This window comes from Petaurus breviceps, unplaced genomic scaffold (genome assembly GCF_028583685.1).
Source record: "Petaurus breviceps papuanus isolate PSGF00001 unplaced genomic scaffold, PetGlider_PUasm1.0 181, whole genome shotgun sequence".
Lineage (NCBI taxonomy): Eukaryota > Metazoa > Chordata > Mammalia > Diprotodontia > Petauridae > Petaurus > Petaurus breviceps.
Window position 1 is genome coordinate 26,357,997 of NW_027185784.1, and position 18,918 is coordinate 26,376,914.

At 41.6% G+C, this 18,918-nt stretch overlaps 1 protein-coding gene across 1 annotated transcript; it reads right to left on the minus strand.

The window, feature by feature from the left end:
• Positions 1-5,462: 5,462 nt before the first annotated feature.
• LOC138160489 (putative DBH-like monooxygenase protein 2) lies at positions 5,463-18,635 on the minus strand. The gene is made up of 13 exons (XM_069087047.1): positions 18,348-18,635; positions 15,589-15,735; positions 13,259-13,420; positions 12,167-12,250; positions 11,378-11,545; positions 11,078-11,180; positions 10,662-10,828; positions 9,741-9,832; positions 9,326-9,422; positions 9,108-9,167; positions 7,944-8,074; positions 6,104-6,218; positions 5,463-5,693 (listed from the first exon to the last, which is right to left on the minus strand). The coding sequence occupies exons 1-13, from the start codon at positions 18,633-18,635 to the stop codon at positions 5,463-5,465; spliced, it is 1,845 nt and encodes a 614-aa protein (XP_068943148.1).
• Between the last annotated feature and the right edge of the window lie 283 nt (positions 18,636-18,918).

The window sequence follows — 18,918 nt, forward strand, 5'->3', positions numbered from 1 at the left end:
ACATGGTATACGGTATATGGGGATATGGCATCTTGCTTAAGAACAGCAGGGAGGCCAGCGTCACCACATTATGGAGTATGTAGAGGAGAGTAAGGTATAAAAAACTGGAAAAGTAGGAAGGGGTCAGTATATGAGTGATAAACAAAGGATTTTATGTTTGATGCTGGAAGTAATGGCAAGCCACTGGAGATTATTGAATAGGAGAGTGATGTGGATGGACTTGTGTTTTAGGAAGATCAATTTGACAATTGAGTGGAGGATAGATTGGAAAGGAGAAACTTGTGGCAAGGAGGCCAACCAGAAGGATATTGTAGTAGTTCAGGCATGAGAAGTTGGGTACCAGCACTGGGGTGATGGCTCTGTGGGAGGATGGAAAGGGGTGTAAACAAGAGATGTCCAAGAGAACTGACAGATGTTGGCAACAGTAAGAGAGGGAGAAGTTGAGAATTACACCTAGGTTTTGAACTTAATTAAGAAGATGGAAATACCTTCAATAATAATAGGAAAGTTGGGGAAAGAGGAATACTTCAGCGGGGTGGAAGATAATGAGTTTAGTTCTGGACATGCGGAGTGTAAGATGTTTACAAAACACACAGTTCAAATGTCTAAGAGGCAGTTGGAGATGCTTGACTATAGGTCAGGAGAGATGTTAGGGCTTGATAATTAGATCTGACAATCAAGAAGAACCACCTCCACATGTGAGGCAGGGTGAAAGAGATAATAGAGGTAGAAGACATCAGAGTGATGTAAGGTGAGGAGGAGGGGAAATGATATGAATGAATGAATGAATGAATGAATGAGCGAATGGCACAGCTTAGCTCTGAGTGATTCTAAAAGATTCAGATTATCTAAACTGCTTGAATGATTCCAAAAGTAGTTGCCCATGGTTCCTTGAATAATGCCAACCTTGGAATCAATAGCACTAGACTATGAATATATATGTAGGTGTAAATATATATGAATTGTTTAGAGCTCCTCACCGAGTCCTTGACTTATTGTGAGGAGGGGGGGGGAGGTATCAGGCCTCAGTTTTTTCAATGAAATAGGAGGCAAGGTTTTTAACTGAGAGGATAAGAAAGGGGGAGCCATGTAGATGTGTATTTGTGTAAGTAAATGTGTGTGTGTGTGTGTGTGTGTGTGTGTGTGTGTGTGTGTGTGTGTACGGGGAGGGGGTGGATTAAGAAGCCTTTCTAGCCACTTGATGAACTTCAAATATGTAATGTAACTGAGTAAATGAGACTTAAAGGTATTGCTTTTTCTCTTTACTACCAGTAAACAAAAAATGTATACATGATAATATGTGGAAGGAGAGAGCGCAAACAGTATGGAGGTCAGGGAAGGGTGTCTCTAAGAGGTGGCACATGAGCTAGGTATTGAAGGAAGTTTGTGATTTTAAGGAATAGGTGAGACAAAGGAGTAAGTTACCCTTCCATTCCTAGCTGCTTGGCTCATTGTAGGGTTTACTAAATGTTAAATGAATTGTTGTGTATACTTTTGTTTACTGGTATTATTTCTCTAGACGACTGCAAACAGTTGGAGGGCAGGATCTGTTTGCTGTTTTATCTTTTTTTTTTGTTTGTTCAGCTACACTGTCTTATATGCAGAAAATATTTAATAAATGCTTGTTGGATTGGAAACAGTGTGCTGCAATGGACAGAGGCTAGTGGTTGTGCTTTAAAAGAGATAAATCACCCCCTTTTACCTTTTCAGTGTTAATAAAATATCTAAGGAGTTGAGATGAATAGGAGAATGAGTGCCATTTAAGAATTCAGAATAAAGAGAGATCATAAGAGATTATTAAGAAACCTAAATGCAGAGTACAGGGGAGATGATGCTTTTTCTGACCATGCTTAATTTCCCAAAGCTTAGTTCTTTTTAATTTTGGCAACATAAATGCCTTCTCTGTAACTGGTATTGACATGCTCAAATGACCACAGGTGAGGATCCATCTAATCCCTTATGGTTCAGTCACCCCTGAAAATGGATGTAAACTATATATTGATGAATATCTTATATCCCCCTTACTTCCATACACCTCCAGAGCACCCATGCAGTACCACAGTCAGAGTTTTGATGTTAGAAGAATGAGGACAGAATCAGGTTCCCAGTTATCAGAGCCCCTGCCCAGACCTTTGAGGATAACACCAACAATAAGATACCATAGGTGCTTCTCAAGGGGTATCTACTCTTTTTGGAGGAAACTAACAGATACACACTCTAAAGGATGTTGAGGAGATACCAGTAAGGACCTTAGACAATCAGAGGCACTGTCCAAGCATGGCGGGACTAAGCAAGTTGGTTGAAAAGGCTCTGGTTTGAAACCACTGATCTGGAAAATAGATCCAGGAGAGATAATTTAAAAATTATTGCACTACCTGAAAGCCATGATCAAAGTAAGAACCTAGAAATCATCCTCCAGGAAGTTCTCAAAGAAAATTGCCCTGATGTTTTAGAACCAGAGGGCAAAATAGAGGTTGAAAGAATCCACCAATCACCTCCTGAAAAATATTCCAAAAAGAAAACTCCTAGGAATTTTATAGCCAGGTTCTGGAATTCCCAGATTAAGGAGAGAATATTACAAACAGCCAGGAAGAAACAATTTGAATATTGTGGAAACACAATCAGGATAACCCAGGATCTGGCAGCTTCTACACTGAGGGATTGAAGGGTTTGGAAGATGATATTCCGGAGATCAAAGGAGCTGGTATTAAAACCAAGAATCACCTACCTAGCAAAACCGAGTATCATATTTCAGGGGAAAATATGGTCATATAGTGGAATAGAGGACTTTCAAGCATTCTTGCTGAAAAAAAACAGAGTTGAATAGAAAATTTGACATTCAGATACAAGAAGCAAGAGAAGAATGAGAAGGTAAACAGGGAAAAGAAATCATAAGGAACTTATCAAAGTTGAACTATTAATATTTCTACATGGAAAAACAATAATTGTAACTGGTGAAACTTTTCTCAGTAGTTGAAGGGAATATATATACATATATATATATGTGGGCATATGAATACATATGTGAATATGTGTATATATGTTTATAGGTATACATAACTAGAGGGCACAGGACCAATTTAACAGGAAGGGATGATACTTAAAAGGTGAAATTAAGAGGTGAGAGAGGAATATAATCAGAGGAGATGGGGAGAGACAGAATGGGGTAAACATCTCATACAGAAGAGGCAAGGGAAAATGGTTACAATGGAGGAGAAGAATAGGAAGGAAAAAGGGAATTGATCAACCTTATTCCCATTGAATTTGTCTTGAGGAGGGAATGAAATACACACTAAATAGGGTATCTCACCCTCCAGGAGAGTAGGGGGGTAAGGGGATGAGAGGGGGGATGATGGAAGGGAGGGCAGGCTGGGGGGAAGGGAAGTTGGAAGCACCCACTTCTGAAAAGGGACGAGATCAAAGTAGAGAATAGAACAAGTGGGAGGTGGGATAGGAGGGAAGGAAATATAGTCAGTCTTTTACAATATATCTACTATGTTATTGTTTTGCATTAGCCACACATGTGCAACCTATACTGAACTGCTTATCTTCCCAGTAAGGGTGGGTGACAAGGGAGGAAGGGAATGAATCTGGAATTCAAAGTTTTAAAATCAAATATTCATATACACACACACTATTATTAATACTCTTTTACATTTAATTGGGAAATGAGATATACAGGCACTGGGGCATGGAGAGCCACTGGAAAAGTCAAAAGGGGTATCGGGGAAAATATGGGAGAGATCAGATTGGAGGAGGGGATATCCTGTGGGACTGCTATTTTGGGGTGGTGGGTAGGGGAAAAATGGGGAGAAAATTTGTAACTCAAAATCTGGCGGAAACAAATGATGTAAATCAGAAGTTAATAAAGCATTTGAAAAAAAAGAATATGTGTATATGTATATATGCGTGTGTGTGTGTGTGTATACACGCACAAACACCTTTTCCCCCCTCTCTGTCTCTGTCTCTCAATAAGATCATGGACCCATAGTTAAGAAGCACTGCTCTGCCTGCCTAGATACCAGTGTATTAGGCAAAGATAGTTGATAGTCTTGTCTTAAAGCATTAGTCCAAATTTCAATCTGTGATAAAATGTTAAAAGACTATTGTGTTACTCTTTGACTTTGACTTATGTACAAAAGGACATATTTAATTCCCCTGCATTTGTGACTACTCAAGAAGTCTTCATTAGATTATATGCCTTCTTAATATGCAGTGTAACCATTCTGCATGTAAATATTAATGTAAAAAGAGTGATGGGATGGAGAATGCACCTTAGATCTTTGTAGTGGGCTGCCTGCTCTGGACCCTTGCTAAAGAACTTGTGAGACCAGAGGTTGCTAGGATTGTCCCTGTATATGTCCTTGTGACTCAGTCCCATGCTGAGGGCGATTGAGCTGGTAAAAGTATTCCACTCAGCAGGTCACATAAAGAGAGGAGAAATGCCCTGCCTTGCTCTTCCTCACTTTAAGTGCTCTCTTAGGGTCTCTGACACTGTTCCACTTGACCTGGGGGTGGGTGGTGGTGGTGGATTTGTCTCCTTCAGCTCTTTCTGGCTTAGTTATCAAGGATCCTTAACACAGCTTCCAGTTATGAGAACACATTGGAGGACTGTTTCTCACATGTCCTTTAACAAGGGACCAGAGGATGCAGTCTGTTAGAAGGAATCAGAGCACATGCTCAGTTACATCATCTCTGTTCAGATAACAACTACATCCCAAGCTGAAGGGATATGGCTCATCTTATTGAGAAATGCTAACACTAAAACATCTTCCTTTAAGGAACAATGATCTCCAGTCAAGGAACTCTGGGTTTCCTGATAATGAATACCCAAGCCAGGGGAAGGTCTATGACTTTCAATGTTGTGTTTTGAGCTATTAGGCAAATGGGTCTCTTTTGGCCCATGTGGCCCTTTGGCTTGAGGGGAGAAGGTGGTGATATGGGGCAGGAGACTTATATTTTGTTCTTAAAAGACTTCACATTTGAAGAAAATACTGTGTATCTGGTACACCCAAGGGACAAGCTTCTTCTCTCTCTTCCTTGCTTTCCCCTCTAAAGAAGTGCCCATTAGAGATAGCCAAACAGTAAGATGTGTCAGGGAAGAGGTATGGACAAAATTAACTCCCTTCCTCAAAATGCTGTGCCACCCCCCCCCAACTAAGACAACAAAGATTGTTCCTCTATTTCCCTCCCTGATCATAGATTTATTCAAGAAATGCCCAGCTCCCAATCAGTGAATCATGAGACTTTGCTAGACACATCTTCATCATTTCAGAACTTTTATTGGATAAAAGACAAGTTCAGGTTTTGGGAAGGTTGTCACTCCATGTCAGAATGAGGGGAAGCATGAGGGGAAGGCTTTTTGTAAGGGAAAGGTAGAGGAGGAATTGTACAGGGTAAGTGGGGACAGGAAGGCGGTTTTATGTATATGGCCCTAAGCATGGAAGTCTCAGGGTTGGCCCTCAGATTGCACCTTGGAGGGAAACTAGAAACCAAGAAAAACCACCCTGTAGGAGTAGGAGAGTCGTTAAGGAAACTGTAGGGCTGGAACCAGAAAGGATTGGAGGGGCAGATCGGAATCCTGCAGGGGTCTTGTCCCCTGGCTCTATTTTGCCCCCTGAGGACTCCAAGCAAGGCCCACGGGGAGTAGGGAGTATATCTGGAATATGGCCTGTCTGATTCCTCACCATCTCCTGGGGACAAAGAGGAAAGGATAAGTGACCTTGAGAGAGATAGAAGCTGGGAGAAGGAGGAGAGGAAGTGACTTTTCTTCTCTTCTCTGTCCTCACCTTCCCTTTTTCCTAGGAGATCTGGAGCAGTCACTCACACTCTAGTTAATGACACTCTCCTCATTGAGGAAATTGCTCCCCCTTTCCTCCCATCTCCACTAAGGAATGCAGCAAAAGGCATCACTGCAGTGCCCAGCCCTTTGGTTGCCCTCTCTCCTACTTTTCTCAGCCCCCTTCCCTCTCTTTAGTCTTTTCCAATCTCTTTAGCCCCTCTCCCTTCAGTCCTTTTCTTCCTACTTTCATTTTTCATCCTCATTCTCATCCAGCTCTACCCCAAACCTTAAAGGAAAGAGAGGTCCAACTTGATCACTCACATCAATGGTCTTTATTATCACCACCTGGTCAGCCTCCTTGCAAGCTTTCTCTGCCTTTTTGATGATTTCTGGTGTCCACTCAACATTATTCATAGCCATCATGCCCTCCATGGAGCTACAGGAAGGGAGTGGATGGGGAGGGGAGGTGGAGAATAAAAGAATGATTAGGAAAACAGGCATGAAATTTAGAAAAAAATGGATAAAACATGAGGTGAAAAGAATAGAAAAGGGCATTAGTCATAACCAGCACAAGAGATAGACAAGCTGGAAGGCCACCTCGGGTGGAATGCTTAGAGAGGCACTCATGAAGGACACAAACAGCACTTTAATACGGGCATGCGGTTTTTATGCAATGAAATGGCATTCTGCATGGCACATAGGTATTTACTAGATGATAAATCAAGTTACATGTGCTACTATGAAGACTCTGAACCTGGACAAGTATCAACGGAATATTACTTTCATCTGAGCTCCTTGAATTAGTTTAAAGGTAATTGAAAATTTTAAGTAGATGGTAAAATAAAAATTAATGTAGCTAAGTGGTACAGTGCATAGAGGATTGGAATTAGAATCAAGAAGACTCATTTTCCTGACTTCCAATCCAGCCTCAGACACTGACTAGCTATGTGACCAGGGGCAAGTCACTTCACCCTGTTTGCCTCAGCTTCCTCATCGTAAAATGATACGGAGAAGGAAATGGCAAAAGATTGGGAGGAGGAGGAAACCCCAAAATGGGGCCATGAAGAGTCAGACTACTGAAAGGACTGAACTGCAACAAGAAGAGGATAAGAATCCTCTCTTCCTAGACCTCCTCCACCCCATCCCCCAAATAAGACATGTTTTGGGGAATCAGTAGGATTTGTGGTTTTTCATGATGAGGAACTCCTAGTGTGGGGAGAACTCCTTTTACATATTCTTTTTTTAAAAAAAATTTTGGATTTTATTTTTTGGAGGGGCAATTGGGATTGTGACTTGCCCAATGTCACATGGCTAGTTTTTGTGTTAAGTGTCTGAGGCCGGATTTGAACTCAGGTCCTCCTGACTCCAGGGCCAGTGCTCTATTCACTGCACCACCTAACTGCCCCTCCTTTTACATATTCTGGAGGAGAGAGTGAGGCTCATGACTTTGCACAGCTCTGCCTCACTTAAATCCGATTCACTCACCAGTCAAGACACAACCCTTACAACGTCATCAGTCCTCTTCAAGAATGAAAGAAGAACAACAACACAACAGACTATAATTCAGTGTATGAGTCCTAGGGAGTCACCAGAGACAGAGAGTTTTAACAATTTGCCTAGGGGAATGTAGCTAGTTAGTAAGTGTCAGAGGTGGGATTTGTACCCAGTTTTCCTCTCTCCAAGACTAGCATTCTCCTTTGCTGTGTCCATGCTGTCTCCTTTAGAAATTTATATTTGTAGAAATATAAATGTATTCATTTGTTGAGACATAATGAAAAACCTAAAGAAACAAAACCAGACAAGTATGGGACCGGATAGAAAGGAACTACTTAAATTTTTTAAAGGAAAACAAAGACTTTGGTTAAATCAAAATGGTGCATGAGAAGAATCTAGACATGAATAATTCATGTAAAAGTACCTATTGTTAAGTTGCTAATATAATAATTAGGACTCCCAGAGCCAATTATTCTCATCTATTTCTCTGAGTAGCCTTTGCTGACAGGTCCATACACAAAATCCTTGTCTAGTATTGAAATTGCAAAGCACTAGTGATAAGAGAGGTAGGGAGAGCAGTTAGAAGAATGCAAACAACTCAGAAAGAAATTCTCCAGGTCTCTTGCTCTTGGGGCTCTCCTCCTTCTCCTTTTCTAGAAGTACTTACTCCTCTGCTTCTTCTCCAAGTTCATGGGCCACATGCATGATGTCTGGGTACCCCATGCAGCTGGAGATGTTATTCCGGGGATAGTAGAAGAGGAAGATGAGGCACATCTCATTAATGGTGCTTGGGCCACCCTGGAGTAGGAGTGAGAAAGACAGAAACAGGACAGATGTAGGCAGAGACAGAAGCACATAAAGTAGAGCTCTTAGGAAGTAAGAAGCTTCCAGAAGAGTTCAATTTCTTTTTTTCCCCTCTACTGTAGAGTCACCTCACCCCTTATTACTTTAACTCCAAATGTTAGTGCAATGAATGCTTCTTAGTATGGTGCTTGTGACTTCCAGGAACCTATAGGACCAGTGACCTGGCAAGTCCAAGACTCACTGCCCCCAACTTCTGACCCTAGATATAAGAAGGAACAAAGCCTCAGGGGAAAAACCATTCTATACAGTGGGCAGGATCATAGTGTTATTGAATTACATAAAGGACCTCAGAGATGTTTTAGTCCAACCCCCTTATTTTACAGATGAGAAAACTGATGACTGATCTCAATCTGGACTAGAGATAGTTAGAAAGCAGAGTTGCGGGACACTCAGATTTAGTCCTATGTATACATATATATATATATATATATAATGTGTTTGTGTATATGTATATACACATACACACCTGTATAGATATGTATATACACACATATACATATAAACATTACATATTACTAAGGCAAGGTCACAAGGACTTTGTTCTACAGTCCTGAAATGCAGAAGGGACTAGTAGCAATTTTTTTTAACAAATAGAAAAAACTGAACTTAACATTTAGTTAATAAGGATATTTAATTAAATCAGGAAGTTGCCAAATCCTAGAATCATAGAACTCACTCAAAGTCACACAAGTGGTAAGGGTGGCAGAATTAAAACTCAATTCTTCTGACACCCAGGATCCTTTACACTGTACCACACTATGTATGAGTTCCATTCCCCTACCAAGGGCTACCACCCCCAATAGCGGCCTTGAGATATCCCAGGGTTTCCCAGAGAGATCCCTGGGATCTCTCCCTCCCCTTTGTCTTTTCAAGATACCCCCTCTATAGTAATTTGTCTAACTGGCATGTTCAGTAATGCTCACCACAGGTGCTCAGATTTCTAGTTACAGCTCTGGAAGGCACTTACAAAGGTGAGCGTGGTACGATCAAGGGTCTGGTAGTGACACTCCACCAATAATTCATCTCCCTGCTCAGAGTGAAATATGATAGAAGAAAGTCAGACATGCAAAGGACCTTTAAGAAATTCAAGACCAGTCAGGGCTCCATTAGGTTGGAGTCATATATAACCCTTGAATATAGTTCTAGTATTTGACCCCCTCCCTTTTCCACCCCCAAGGCTCCCACCATCTTGATTGTCACACGCTCCTTCAAGTCTCGAGTCTCTTGTAGGTTAAAGTCATAGGCATCATCTTTGCAGATGGTCCTGATCTGCCTTCCATTCCTATTGGGAGGGAGTGTGGGGAAGAAAAGGAATGGGATCAAGAGATGAGAACAACATAAAGAAGAAACCAGTGCAGGGGAGGTATTATGGAATTCCAATGACACTTCTTGCCCATTAAACAAATACCAAATAGGTTCTCAATCCCAATTCAATGCCTTCCCTGTACATTATTCAACATGAATCTCCCCCATCCCACTCAACTGTACTACAGGGACTATTCTTTGCCTATTTCCATTCTCACAAGTACAACAGCACTACAGAAGAGCATTATTCTATATCCAGAAATCCTGTGTTGCAGAAGCAACCTCTTACCCTTACCTGTATTGCACGGCTTGCAAAGCCCGCCCTGCTAGGTGAGTATGCAGAAGATAACCATAAACTTGGATGTCAGGCACAGGAGTTCCATTCATCTGTGACATGGTGGGAGAAGGGCATCTGACTTCCCAAACCCAACCCCAAATGGGGCTTCAACCTAACTTCCTCCAGATAATTATGAGTAAGTCAGTCTATCTCTGCTGACCTCAATTTACCCATCAATAAAAAGTGAGGATTGTAGTGGATGATGTACAAGGACTCAGCTGCCTATAAAGTTCTATGGGAATAGGGAACTGGACCTAGGTACATATAACTGGATATTGATATACAGATTTCCTGGATGAGAAAATTCAACAACTTAGATACTTAGAGAGTTAATTGCTTTGCCCAGGGTCACACAGCTAGCATGTGCCAGAAGTAGAACTTGAAGTCATGTCATCCTGGCTCTGAGGTCATTCATCTATCAACTTGTCATGTTGCCCCTCTGTCAACATTCTATGGTACAATTATAATAATTCACATTTCCATAGAACTTTAAAGCTTAAAAATCACTTTCCTCATAATAAGTTTACATTTTCATAAGACTCATTTTACAAAGTCTCTATTTCATGAAGTGATTTGCCTTTGGTCACATAGCTTTTCCCCATTTATCCTTGGTTTCCCAGGGATGCCTAGGAAGGATACCCTTCCTAGATTCTTAATTCATTTCCAATGCTTCCTTGCCCTTAATCTGGCTACAAAATACCCCACTATCCTCATGCCTTTTACTTACTCTCACCTGCTCCCAGTCACTTAATTTCCAGAATGCATTTCCTGTTTATAGTTTTTGGGCCAAGGGTGATGGTAGGGTTGTGGGGAGGGACAATTTAGAAAGCAGAGGGTAGCCTCTGGAGTCTCAAAGAGAGAAGAAGTTCTTGGCCTCACCTCCTCGAACTTTTCAGTCCTACAGAGCCCATAGGACATGAAAGATTCTGCTCCTGGTGGTATGAAGTGGATGGGGAAGGTAAAGAATCCAAGCTGAAGGACTCCCATGTCATACTTGCGTAAGATAGGGGTGAAATAAACTCGAATCCCAGAAGAGTCATACACACCTGGCCAAAGGGAAACATACTTGCTGGAAAGTAGGGGCCAAATGAACAGAGAAACGTTTAGTTGGGGAAAGGGAAGGTCAGAAGAAGAGACATGGGGACTGGAGAAGAGCTAAAGGTCTCTGACAGGGGCCCTCTCTCCCATACTTTCCAGGCTCCCAGAAAAAATTAGCCTGCTCCCATCAGTTGTTCCTTCCCCATCGATGCCACCCACCCCCCCCAGGAAGATTCTTTATCTCCCTTCCTTCTCACCAGGAAGATTGTGGAAATTGCTGTAGTGAACCTCTAGCCGTATCCACTGGGGGTCCAAGGGAGTCCCAATGGAAATGCCCACATCATCTGGAAACTGGTAACTCTGGGGTAGGAGGGCATAGGGATAATGGTGAGAGCTAAGTGAAGACATATAAGACTCTGATCCTCCCTCAAGCACTTTAGCCCCTAAGTACTCTCCCTCCCTCCCATCCTCCAATTCCTCCATCTACCTAGTCTCCCAGATATTGCAGCTACATGCCCTCCTCCAAATCAACTGTTCCCTAATCATCTCAGACTTACAGTGCCCCCGACAGCCCAGCCCACGATCACTTGGGAGCAGAGGGAGAAGGCAGGGTCAGCACCATAGCAGTCACTGATGCCAGTGGGGAGAGCGCTGGCATTGCCACAAGCATAAACCAGGATGTGGTGCACCATTGTCTCATTGTGATAGATCAGCTTTGGCTCAAACTTGGGATAAAAGATTATGAAGGAAATGATGGGGGGGTGTTACAGTCATCCCATTCTTAGTCTATTCTTCCCCTTCCCCCACCCTGAAGCAAGAATCTGGTCAGGACTAAATTTATTTCTTATTGTCTATCACTTCAAATCCCACATCTCTCCTTCCTTCTTTGGAATATTTAGACCATGATTGGCAACTTTCTCATTTACTATCATGTTTTATTTTGCATGATAATTATTTGTCTATGGATCTTACCTCCTGAACTACTCAACTATAAACTCTTTGAAGGAAGGAATCCTGTCTTATTTTTCTCTTAGAAGGCATTGTGCCTTCTGTAATGGATAAAGTTCTGGGCATATCAAAATGTATCCTGCTTTTCATTCTTAGGCAGTGATTAATCATAACATACAATTTCTTTAGCCATAATTACTTGTTACATGGAATGTTGCTATAGAGTATAGAATTCCAATTTTCATAAAATGGGCCTATAAATTATAATGTATGGATCTAGACACCTTGGATCCCTCTATATTTTTAAATTAGGCCCATTCCCTTCTGTCTTCTTATACCCTGGCTCCCTCCTCCTCAGTCCCTTGATTTTTCCTTCACCCTCCCCACCTCAACTTCACCTTATAGATGTGATGCTTCTCCTTGACGATGGGCAGGGGAAGAAAGGTGCAGGCATATGTAGTGTCATCTTCAGGGATAAGGAACTGGTTTGGAGACAAATACATTTAGATGAGGTGGGGGCATGTATCTGAGACCTGGGAATGGGATGAGGGGCTCTACAAAGAATGAAAAACAGAGGATAGGGCTTTCTCTGTTAATATCATGGGGAATGACAAAAACCCAGGATTTTGAATCCAAGGGTTTGTATTTAAATACCATTTGTGCATCCTTGGAAGAGTCATTTCATCTTTCTGTGGATCTGTTTCTTCATCTATACAATGAAGACATTTAACTCAATGGTCTCTAAGATCTCTTCTAGCTTCTCACCCCATGTTCATAGGTCTTGCCACTCTCTACAGGAATGGAGAAGTGCAGGGTCCAACTGAAGTCATAACCAATGGACCATTCCAAGTCTGAATTATAACCGAGGAGAGGCTCATGTGCAACATATGGTATGCATCATGGGATGTGTTTTTGGGATGGTATGGTGGGAGAGATAGAAGGGACTTGACTGGTCTGAAGTTTGGCCTCCTCTTGGGGAAGATTCTCTTGTATGAAGAAATCCAAAAGCTAATTGAAAGATGAATAAAATATTACAATTGGATAGCTGAAAGTTGAGGAGGTGTTTGTGAGATGATGGGGGAATTAAAGTATTTAGTATTTATTGATTGTTTTGCTTCTTCATTCATTAACTGAAAATAGTTATTTTCAATTTATAGCAACTCCCTTAATACTATAATGACTATGTGCCCTAGGTTTGATTCTTAGAAATCAAAGAGTCTTTGTTTAAGGAATAAATAAGAAAAGAATCAGAGTGAGTCCCTTTCCCATTTTCATTGTTCTCCACATCCTCCTTTCTTTCTACTTCCCCAACTTCCATTTCTAAACTCTTACAATTTTCTTGGACTTCCCTTTTCCCCATGCCTATATGTGCCTTTCATCTCCTTTCTGGACCCAGGGACGATGTGAAGAAGCTTGGAAAGATGAGGAATGGGGAATTGGAAGACAGCGAGAAGCCAGTGCATAGACATTTAAATAGAAATGTCTCTCACATCAGTGATCTCCAGGTCATGAATGTAAGAGATTGCAGGGGCATCTAGGTCATCAGGATGAATAATCTGCAGCAGGAAGATTGACTTGACAAAGGTGCGCTCCCTCTCCAGCCTCACTGTGTCATCCAGCCCATAGGCTGCCAGGACCCGGATTGTGTCACTCTGGCAAAAGGAATTGAGAATCAGCAGAGGAATATGGAAGGCATCTTCTCAGTAGCAATCATCATACATTTAGATGAACATAATTGCCATTTAACCCAGCTCCCACCCAAGAATGGTAGGTGATGGGTAACTGTGTGGTCATGCTCCATATGGAGGGAGATAGACATGACTCCTTCAGAAAAGACCCCCATGGGGAAAAAAGCTGTAGATATGAAGTTGGCTCCTCAACATGTCCCTCATCTCTGATTTTTCTCCCCCAGAGACTTCTCATTCAATAAGATCATGTATTTTCTCTAGATTGGAGTTAAGATCTGATCTGACTCAGCTAAAGAATTCATTCACATTTGATCCTCTCAACTTTATTCTAGTCTACATAACTTCTCTGTTTTTTGTTGGTGATTTTTATTAACTATTCTTTGTGATAATCTGTTGTATGAGCAGTGTTCGTCAGGAAGGAGCTAACATCAGCCTAAATTTATGGCTATTCTCCAATCTCTTTAAGAGAGAGTGCTCATTGGTGCTTCTTTTGACCTGAATTTTGTACCTCTAGACAAGATCTATATTTTAGGAATGACAAATTTAATTCTAGTTGGGTAATGATGGGAATGTGGCCCCAAAATGCTAGTACTAGAACCTGGAGCTTGAAATCTATAGTCTGGAGCCTGGAACCTGAAACTTGGAACTTGGGAGTCTGGAGCTTGGGGCCCCAGTAGCCCCAGCATCTTAGTCACTTAGAGAACTGCTTACATTGCATTGTAATGAGAGCAGGTTGGGGTCAGGTCTAACACGAACAAAGACAATTGTAATTATGGGAGGCATAATAATTATGTCTATTATAAGACAGTAAAATGTGGTCTTCCTCCTCAGATCCTCAGTTCCAAGAACCATGGTTACATTCCACTTACAAAATGCAGTGACATCAGTATCAGGAACCCTGTGGTCATCAGTGGTAACAATTTGTACATCACTTATAGGAGGCATTTTGTATGCCAGGATGTATGCCTATCATTCTCCTTCTAAAAGAACTGCTTTGGGGCTAGTAAGTCTTCTTATGACTTCCTCACCTCCACATATTTTGTGATCCTGTGACATTGGCCTCATGCTTGGAATTATTCCCCTCCTCATTTCTGCCTCTTGGCTTCTCTGGTCTTCTTCAAGGCCTAGCTAAAATTCTACCTTCCACAATAACTTTTCTAATCCCATTAATGCTAGAGCCTTCCCTCTAAGAGTAACTCCAATTTATCCTATATCCAGCTCACCGTAGGTAGCAGTTTACATGTAGTCTACCCCATTAGACTGTGAGCTCCTTGAGAGGAGAGAATGTTTTTCAGATTTTCTTTGTATTTACAGCACTTATCACAGTGCCTGGCACTTAGTAGGTATTTCATAAGTGCCTGTAAACTTGACTTGACAAGCCTGATAATATTGGAGACCGGAGCAAAGCCTGTACAGCCTTAATGGTGCTGCTAGCGTCAGCATGCCCTCTCACTGTTAGCTTGCTGATAGCAAAGACTTTGCTCTTGGATCTCTTTGCTGCAAAGTCAGATAGTATCTCTCTATGCCATCCATGCTATATATTTAGATAGCCATGTGCACACACTTATCTTACATGTGAATGTACACATGTGTAATCGAAAGGCAAGTCTCTTCAGAGCCGACACCTATTTTGTACTGGTTCCTCCCAGGAGGAAGAGTTCAGCAGGGAAAGAAAATAGGAATATAGATTTTGGAGATGAAAGGGACCTTAGAGGCCATATAGTGTGACGCTTTCATTTAACAGATGAGAAAACTAAGGCCCTTTAGTACAAAAAAAGACTTGCTCGGGGTTACACAGGTACAAAGAGATGGTACTTGGATTTGAACCCAGGTCCAACAACTCAAAAATCTGTTGCTCTTTCCATTGTACCATGCTGCTTCCTACACATGAGGCTCTCAAGCCTGTGGAAGGGTTTGATAGAGAGTATGATGGAAGGGTCTGATTAGTACAGGGACAGTGGAGAAGTAGCCTTAGGAAACATGGGAGTCTAAGAATGAAATGGATTCTGACCTCAGTTAAGGTGATTCTGGGTCTGTAAAGGGAAGGAAAATTTAGAGAAAACATTGCAGGTTTCAGATTTGGGAAAATTCATCCCCACCCACTGATACCCCCTACCCTCCTCTGTTATTACTGTGATGTCTCCATCATGGACATCACAGGAGCGGAAGGGCCGGGAGAAACGCATGGTGGTGTAGACAGCATCTTCTGTCAGCAGTTGCAGCTCTGCATCCTGGCTCCCATCCTCCTCCAGAGTGTCATCATCTACCAAGTGCTGGTCCTGCCACACAGGAAAAAAATAATAGAAAAGTACCATGGACAGAGAGATTCTGACTCAGAAGGGGAATTCCACAAGAGTAGGGCTATGTCTCTTTCCTCTTAACAGTTAGCATAAGCCATGCTAAAGCTTCAGGGAATACTCTGCTACTTTCATACACTTCCCAAGAAACACATACACACATGTCACAGTTTCAGAATATTTGGACTCTAGGGCTGGAAAATACATTAAACATATTAATTAAATCACTTCGTATTACAGGTTAGAAAACTTAAGTCTGACTCATAATCACCTCTTTCCACCTGCACCATGTTGCTTGATTGTTCCTCCTCAATGATTATTTCTAACCATACTCTCAAAGTGTTAGTATGAAATTGATTTTAATATTAGGCAATTTTTCATATGTACCAAAACTTTTTTTTTTATCTTAAACTAGATTCTAAATTCCTTGAGGTCAGGGAATCATGCCTTGTACCTATAGGTATTCTATATTCTGCATTTAGAGTTTTGATTTCAAAGAAAGTAGCTGAGGACTCATAGAATTATTGGTCTTAATAGATTGGGAGCAGCTGAGTATTCGCTGTATCTAGGACTTCAAAGATCCATCTACTCCAGTCCCCTCTTTTTATAGATGAGGTAATGGAGGCCCAGAGGGTTAGATGGTTAGATGCCCAAGACCACTCAGATAATAAGTAACAGAGTTGAATCCAACAACAACCCCTCCCATTTTCCAATTGAGGAAACTGAGTCCTAGCTTGGTGAAATGACTTGTAGGACCCTTTTAAAAATATACATTTTTTTCCAATTGCATGCAAAAACAATTTTAGATATTCATTAAAAAAATTGAGTTCTACATTTTCTTCCCCTTCTCTCTTTCTCCCCTTCCCTGAGGTGATAAGCAATTTGATATAGATTATACATGTGCAATCACGCAGAATATATTTCCATATTAGTCATGTTGTGTAAGAAAATAGACAAAAACATGAAAAAGTAAAGAAAGTGAAAAATATTGTGCATAAATCTTCATTCAGACTTCATCAGTTCTTTCTCTGTAGGTGGATAGCATTTTACATCGTGAGTTTTTGATATTGTCTTGGATCACTGCATTTCTGAGAATAGTTAAATCATTCACAGTTGATCATCATAAAGTATTGATATTACTGTGTCCAATGCCCTTTTTTTTTTACAAAGTTATGCAAAAGAAGCACTCTTTGTCAGACCATGACTAACAAATATGGGTTCGTGAAATTATGGTTCCTCTACTTATAGCTAGTATGGCCACTAGGTGAAACCATAGTGCATAGAATGCCAGTGAAGTCAGGAAGACTCATGATCCTGATTTCAAATTTGACTTTAGACATTTCTTAGCTATATGACCCTGGGCAAAGTAACTTAATTCTATTTGTAAAATTAACTGGAGAAGGACATAGCAAAGCACTCCAGTATCTTTGCCAAGTAAGCTCCAAATGGGGTCCACTATGAGTCAGACATGACTGAAATGACTGAACAACAACTTACAGCTAATACAGAGTCTCACACATAGTGGACAATCAACAAGTATTTGTTGAATTGTTGCTTTGCAGCCAGATATATATCTATCCTCTCTGCTTCTTGAAATAATGGGTAATGTTGCCCCTGTGTTCTTTCTTCTCCCTTACAAAGGCAGAGAATACTGAGAATACCATTGAAATGGTACCCAAAACTTCTCATTTTATGGTTTGGATTTGGATGGAACCAATGTGATATCATAGAGTACAATTCCCTGATTAGACACAGGAATAAATTGGGGACAATGGAGGTAAATTGGCTTGCCCAAGGTTAAACAGAAAACAAATGGTAGAGATGGAATATGAACACAAATCATGTGACTCTGTACTGTGTTTTCTTCTTACTGCATCTGTCTGCGTCCCCAAGTAAACAAGGATCACAGAATGTTAGAGTTAGAAGAACCAGAAGAGAAGATTTTCACTCCATTTTCTAGATGGAGAAATAGAGGCATAGTAGGAGTAAGTGATTTATCTTGGGTCTCTTGCCTTCCAGGGCAATGCACTCCCTGTTATAGTGTATTCAGCTCTACATAGATAGATTTGGACATTGGTTTGACTACATGTACTGCCACTTGGTAGCTTCAGGTCCCTACTGGGGCAAATAACCACTTTAATTCTCTGAATTTCAGTTTTATCACTAGTCAAATGAAGAGATTTTTCCCCCTAAATGATGGTGAAATTTCTTCCATTTTTAATGGTCTATGATTCTCTGTGTTTCTTGACATACACAGGAATATATCAGGGTAGATCCAGGTGTCAACATTGATGCTGGAAGCGAGGAACGGCAGGAAAACTCCCTTGAGAGTGGGTGAGGTATGTGCCCAGGGTCAAGGCTATAAAGTAAAACCTACATATAACATCCCACAATAGTAAGTACTTGATAAATGTTTATTGACTGACTGACTGAATGACTACACGCTTTGCCATTTCCCAATGGGGATATAGTATTGGGATATATCTGGCTATTTTTAAGGTCTCTTTTCCATCTTGGGGGAGGCCCAGAGCTAGCCCCTCCCTGGTAAGTTACCCTCATCCCTAGGGGAGAAGAGAATCTACACCTAGACTCACCGAGAAGTAGACAGTCCCATCGGGCAGGACACCTCCAACCACCAGATCGGCCCCCACATTGGTGTAGCGATTTGTGACACCAAGTCCCACCCAGCCAGCTGTCCGGACCTGCAGATCAAAGGTGATGATCTCGGTTTTGATATCAAAGTCCCAGCGTAGATACATGACATTGGATGGGTCAAGGAATCTCGAGTAGCGAAGAGGGGATTTGGGGCCATGGGGGATTCCTACAGCAGGAATAACCAGGGGCAGGAGGAGGAGTATCCTGGGAAGGAGGACACAAGTCATGTCTGTTGGGGCCTGTGGCATCTCTCTTGCAGATAGGTAGCCCCTGGCTGGATATGTCTGGCTTATATGTGTCTGAAGATACTTAGGCACTATGCCACAGGGGAGGAACAGGATGTAGTCCTGGGATCTGATTATCCTGTGGGCATGGGAAGGTGCCATTTACATAATCCTGATGTGGAGAAGTACCCAGATTGGGGCCTAAACACAAGAAGACAGCTAGGATCTGGACTCTGGAGGAGGGGGTTGGCAAGGAGTCATGGGGGTAGTGTGGGTAGAACATTCA

Excerpts from the sequence above, each read along its gene's own strand:
- LOC138160489 (XM_069087047.1), bottom strand. The coding sequence starts at position 18,635 with ATGACTTGTGTCCTCCTTCCCAGGATACTCCTCCTCCTGCCCCTGGTT. Across the intron at positions 10,829-11,077 it reads CAATTTCCACAATCTTCCTG|GTGTGTATGACTCTTCTGGG; the intron begins GTGAGAAGGAAG and ends CCCTTTGGCCAG. Across the intron at positions 9,833-10,661 it reads GGACTGAAAAGTTCGAGGAG|ATGAATGGAACTCCTGTGCC; the intron begins GTGAGGCCAAGA and ends ACCATGTCACAG.